This window comes from Lissotriton helveticus, chromosome 3_1 (assembly GCF_964261635.1).
Source record: "Lissotriton helveticus chromosome 3_1, aLisHel1.1, whole genome shotgun sequence".
NCBI lineage: Eukaryota > Metazoa > Chordata > Amphibia > Caudata > Salamandridae > Lissotriton > Lissotriton helveticus.
Window position 1 is genome coordinate 476,153,051 of NC_136061.1, and position 6,051 is coordinate 476,159,101.

The following is a 6,051-nucleotide window of genomic DNA, read 5'->3' on the forward strand; positions in this document are numbered from 1 at the left end:
GCTCTTCTCAGAGCTACCCTACATCTAATCACTCACAATTATTATTTTACTCTAACATTTTTCACTAATTTTCAACAAAGTACGCTCCCCGGGGCGCTACCCGGTACGCGAACCGGGAGCTAACCTCGCGAATTTTTTTTAAAAAATGGTTTTTTTCCGCACATATAAGCCTCCTCAGCCACCCTCACAAAACCTAGGGTGTCAAGATAAGTCTACCGTGCCCCCTTCTACCCATTCTGAACATTATTTGCCCTCCATTTTGTATCTTAATTCGACCGAAACACAAAATGGTGGACTCCCGTAACGCTTAAGGTTCGCGTACCGGGGCGCTCACCGGTTCGCGTACCGGGTCGCTCCCTGGGAAGCGCACCATGAAAAAAGGTGGGAAAGTAGTTCACAGAAAAGCCACTGGAGACAATTTCACCAAATATAGATTAGCTCATACTACATACCAATCCCTACCATTTTCACAAATTTGATTGGAATTCCATTTAGTCATTTAGCCTGTAGACCTCTCTAAATACCCTGAGGTAAATTACTTCACAAAACACATCTGAAGTGTTGGAATTGACAACCAATGAAAATGTTACTTTCATTTTCTACTTTTTTTACCTGACATTTCATTGGTTATATACCTGAATATATATAAAGGAAGAGAAGAAAACACAGCCATTTTGACTACTACTTCTTGCTGTACATTTCAATAGTATTTTCACTAATTCCTTCAACTTCTTTCTAAAGGTAAGTTTTTATTTTTAAAACTGAAGTATATTGTGCACTATAAGTTAATATGGTAAACTTTTTCTGATAGATATATACTATCCCTCTGTAGTAGTTATAGATTTAGAGAGACTTCTCTGTTATAGTTATGGATGGAGTTAGGCTTCTCTTGTATAATTATGAATTTACTTACGTTAAATCACATACACTTTTTTAAATTCCTACTTCCACTCTGATACTATACACTGCCCAAAGATAAATTCACTGATAAAAAATGCCTATCTAAAATTATTCCCAACATTGCCCTATCTCTACTAATATATATTTTTTTAATCCAAATTTCAGGCAAAATGGAAGGCGAAAACCAAGTTTCTTTTGAAATGGACCTGCAAGAGAGCAGCCAAGAATTGATTGATACAATTGATCAAATTGACATTGAATTTTTCGATGAAACTTGGGACAATGAACTACTGCAATGTGTACAAGCAGTAGATAACCTCCTTGCAAATGAGGACATTTTACACCCTCAGAGACTACAATGTATATTCCATGATAATTATGAAATTTCTGACAATGAAATGTTAGAAAGTTTAATAAATTATGAAACACAATCACAATAAAAAAAAAATGCTTAAAAAATAAAGAAAATAAAAAATAATCAACAAAACCAACAATCAATTAACATACTGCATTTGAAAAGTCTCTCATTCTTTATTCATTGTAGTACGCTGCCCAGAACGCTTCCCGGTTCGCGTACCGGGCGCTACCCACGCAAAAAAAACAAATAGTTTTTTTTTTTTTTTGCCCCGCGGGGCCCTTTTAAAGCCTCCACATTAAACCTAGGGGGTCAGGGAGGATCTACTATGCCCCCTTATGGTCATTTCCCCCTTTGTTTTGGCCTCCTCTTGTCTCTCAATCCTACCGAGAGACAAGATGGCGGCCGCTACGGACTGTTTAGAATGTTGACAGACACCGGAGAGCCAATCAGCTTCGCTACGTGAAGTTCCGGTACGCGCCCCGGTCCGCGAACCGGGGCGCGGACCGGAGCGCGCTTACAGATATATATCTTTTTTTAAACGTTAATTTCTCAAAATCCACTGGAGCACATATATTGAGACCTACAAAAGGCACATCGGGCTACCAGTCCCTACAATTTTGCCAAGTTTCGTGCAAATCCATTCAGCCGTTCGGGCTAAAAGTGAGGCCAACCGCCCTATGGAAAACTCAATGTTAAAAACACGTTTTGGGACCCCCCTTTTTTCTCGGCCCCCCCTTGACGAACCCCCCCCAAATTTTCAAGGGCTGCTCAGAAACAAAATGTTCCATTTTCCAGAACATTTCAGCCAATTCCGTCCACAAACACCAAAGTTATTAGACATAGAATTTTCAAAAATCCCATAGGGAAAAAATCCTAACTATATATACCTACTGGCGATATATATATATATGACTCGGAGCCAAGTACCCCATTGTAGCACTTGGATAGGGTAGCAAAGTTGATTAGTCCAAGGCCTATTTAGAAGAGATGGTGTGGACAGCAATACCAATTTTATGGCATGCAACAACACTACTAAAAAAAAACTGTCCAGTTAGTGCCTTTTCTTTTAAAAGGGAAAAGTACACTAATTTCACAACCATATGCAACTATTAACTGATGAATATATACATCAGGTAGATGAAAATAACTTTGGTGACATTCTCATATCACATTTCACCCTTAAGGGGTACTGAACCACATCATCACAATCACCTCCACTTGTATCAGTTATAATATCACATTATAAGGTAGTATCATTATATATAAAGCAGGATGACTGGTTTGCTCATGTTATTACCTTTACCACATTAATAGCAGAAACCATGTAATACTGTGTAAAGGCTATACATTAAAAGGGATGTCAATAGGTAGAAGGCAGGCCTACAGGTTTTTCATGATTTCACCATGTTTATAAAATAGCATTGTATTGTGATTTACCATTGTATCATAATTTAAACCAATAGAATTAATAAACATTTGAGATCTTGCGGGACTGTAGAAGCTTATTTGGAGGGAAACTCACTGCAGATTTGGCCTAGATGTATAAAACAATGAAAACACCACAGATTTTCCAATAAGCCTTAATGACCTCCGTAAGAATGCCCACTAATAATACAAGGCCTATTCCAGGTCAGCGCCTATTATTGCAGAGTAACCTTCTGTGCAGAATAGCTATGTGCAATTACAAGGCTGTGCATGACTGTAGTTTCATACGTGCAGCCCGCACACGTGTGTTTACATGTGTTCACGTTTAACCAGCTTGGTGCCGCTAACACTAAGAAAGGCAGACACTGGCAGTAAACACGTCCACTCCACTTACCACGGATTTACCATGTGTCAGACTCCAGTAGTGAGACTCACCCACAGTAAAAGTTAAATAACCAGATAGTTAATTGCAATACAAAAATTCTGGTTGAACTAAATGGCCAGAACACATGAAAAGCAAACTATTTACCTATGTGCATAGCTGTCAAGGTTTCAGATTGCCACGCATGACATTTTCATAATTTCAGTTTAATTATGAGTGACATTTCAAAGACTATGAGTGACACTTCTCGCAAGCAAAAATCAAGCAATGAAGACGTGTCCAGTCTGTCGCGGCCACACACTGGCACAGCACCGCTGCAGGAAGCTCTCCCCTCAGCTGAGCGCCCAACAGGCCTCTCATACGCAGCCATGATGCTGAGAGAGAGTCAGTGTTGATTCACGATGCTGTGCCGGGGACCAAGGACATAGGCCAGCAATAGCAGTTTAAGCAGCAAATAAAGTAAGATAACAAAGACATGGTTTATCGCACTCAGCCCTTTTATTATCTGCTACTTTCCCAAGCTATTTTCTCTTTTGTTCCTGAGACAAACCACAACTGAGTTCACTCTTACTAAAATAGATCCGAAAAGTTGAATACTGAGTTTCCTACCTGCTTGCAAGAAAAATCTCCTCACTCTAGTGACTAATTAAGTTTTCTGCACATTGCGGGGATGATAGAGTTAAAACATGAATTCCTGCTTTTATTGATGACCTGGCTACCGCTTCCTGCTTATACTGCTCAGGGCTTGACAGCGTAAGTGCAGAGCCCATTCGGTAGACTCTGCTGAAGCTTCCCGTTCATCGTCTCCATCAATGCCCGAAAGAAGAGCCCAGGATGCCGGCCTACCACTCTACATTGATGGAAGCAGAAAACCCTGGATGGCGGTGGATTGATCGGAAACATGATTCCTCTCTACCTGAACATCCCCCTGCCCTCCAAGCAGGGAGTAGCTGTCTGCCCCAACGTCGGATCACCTGCAGCGATGAACTGTAACCCAAATTTCCCGCCTGCAATTCTACCAATCTAAGAACGGCTCACTCTCCCAGCCTCCACTGCTACCTCGTAGCTGCTACTTCCACCATACTGGCCATATGCTCCGGTGTGTGCCTTCTAGGTAGGGTGGTGAGGGAGCTATGTCCTGCGGACTCTTCAACATTGATGCCCCTGTAGACCAGAGCCTCTGCACGCCTTTTTTTCAGCCTGCCGTCCACCTTTGGTTTCATCGCTGCGTGGCCCCTCTGACTCTTCACACTTAAATCCTGCACTCTGGTTCTTCCTTATGGAATTTTGGGTTTTGGACATCCTGCCATTTTGTAGTTGGACTCCGTTGATACCCACGACTCAGACCCGCCACCTTGCCTGACCCCAGTTCTTTCCCTATTCCCTCCGGTCTCCCCCTGACGATCCTCTATCGCGTTTCTCCTTCTTTCTGGTCTGCCTTAACACCATCCCTCCTCTGGTTCCCTCCTCTCTCCACACCCTCTCTCACAGCACTACTTTTGTCCCCCTCTACCTTCTCCCACCACGTTTTTTCCACTCAATCTGTTATGATTGTGCAACTAATTGTTTAATTCATCGTACCCATAACTCGCTACTTGTTCTTCTCATGTTAAATGCTCCGATACCCTGACTCTTGGGACTTATGTACATCCCTCCATTTCTTTGTGGAGATGGTCTCCGTCGATTCCCATGATCCGGACCTCCCATCTTGTATGACCCCTGGCCCCTCTTCCTTCCTCCTCCCTGACTCCTTCTGATGACCCTCGAACGTTTTTCTCTTTTTTGCTGGTCGCCCTTACCCCATCCTCCCTCAGGTGCCTTTCTCCCCTGTCAGCTATTCCCAGACTCCTATTATTGTCCCCCTTTTCCTTCTCTGCCTCCTATTACTTGGCATTTCTTATTAAATTGCTGTGAAAAATGTTTAAAGTATTGTACCTTGTAATCTCGCTATGTTGGTTCCTTATTTAAAGCGCTCTGACACCTCCTGGTCTAGCCTGCGCTATATAAAAGTCAATAAATACAAAATACAAATACCAAATTAATTGGCAATATGGCCGTGCTGCCAATTAAAAGTCAGTTCAAAGGTCCAACACCGAGAGAAACCAAAAATACAGATATAATCGAGGAGGCTCTCTATTACCTCAAAGTAAATGTCTTTTTCAAAAACTTTGAAATTAAGAACGAAGCAGACAGAACCCTGATCTATATAACACTCTACATTTCTGAATGCTTGAAAAAGTTACAAAAGTGTAATTCCAAAGGCCAGGGAGAGAAAGAAATGTACATATTGGGAATTACACAGTTTCCCATTCCAGGGGAGCCTGGTTTCCCACTCAATGCAATGTACAGCAAACCTGCAAACAAACAGGTAGACGAGGTGATGAGAGCGTACCTGCAGCAGCTGAGGCAGGAAACCGGTCTAAGGCTCTGAGAGAGGGTGTTTGATCTTGAGACTGACAAACCTAGCAAGTGGTGGACCTGCTTCGTGAAGAGACAGTTCATGAATAAGTCTCTCTCCGCACCCGGACAATAAACAGGTAGAACTGCAGTGAGGACAAAAACCTCATGTGGATTTGTAGAAAGTTTTTGTTGTACTTTTATATAACATGATGAGAACCCATTGTTATCCTTTGATGACCTGGCTACACCGGAAGACACTGGCAGGAGGCACCAATGATAGCCGTAGCAATTACCAGCACTTCTCTATTAACAAATGAAAGGCAGGAAGTCTACAAGCACAACGTGTGCGACACACACGTCATGCATGTAGACTTGCTGCCTTTCATTTGTTGATAGGGCACAGCTGCAGGGCAGTTGATTGCCTTTGTTAAAGGAATTATGTTAATTGCAGCGCATTGGCGGACGCAGAGATTAACACCTTCACTGCTAAGGCAATCCCCCCCCTGTGCTGAAATTTGCATAATCCCATTGTTCATGACGAGCTCAGCTCGTCATCAGCACAGGAGCAGTGTACTGCATGACGAGC

At 42.4% G+C, this 6,051-nt stretch overlaps 1 protein-coding gene across 1 annotated transcript; it reads left to right on the forward strand.

Annotated features, from left to right (window-relative positions):
- The first annotated feature begins 3,899 nt into the window (after positions 1-3,899).
- LOC144824635 (actin-related protein 2/3 complex subunit 3-B-like) lies at positions 3,900-5,506 on the forward strand. The gene is made up of 2 exons (XM_078683685.1): positions 3,900-3,933; positions 5,096-5,506. The coding sequence occupies exons 1-2, from the start codon at positions 3,900-3,902 to the stop codon at positions 5,494-5,496; spliced, it is 435 nt and encodes a 144-aa protein (XP_078539811.1). The 3' UTR covers positions 5,497-5,506.
- Positions 5,507-6,051: the final 545 nt, after the last annotated feature.

Bases quoted from the DNA above. Each gene is read 5' to 3' on its own strand.
- LOC144824635 (XM_078683685.1), top strand. From the start codon at position 3,900: ATGCCGGCCTACCACTCTACATTGATGGAAGCAG. The intron at 3,934-5,095 runs AAAACCCTGGAT...TACAAAATACAA, and splicing joins CTCTACATTGATGGAAGCAG to ATACCAAATTAATTGGCAAT.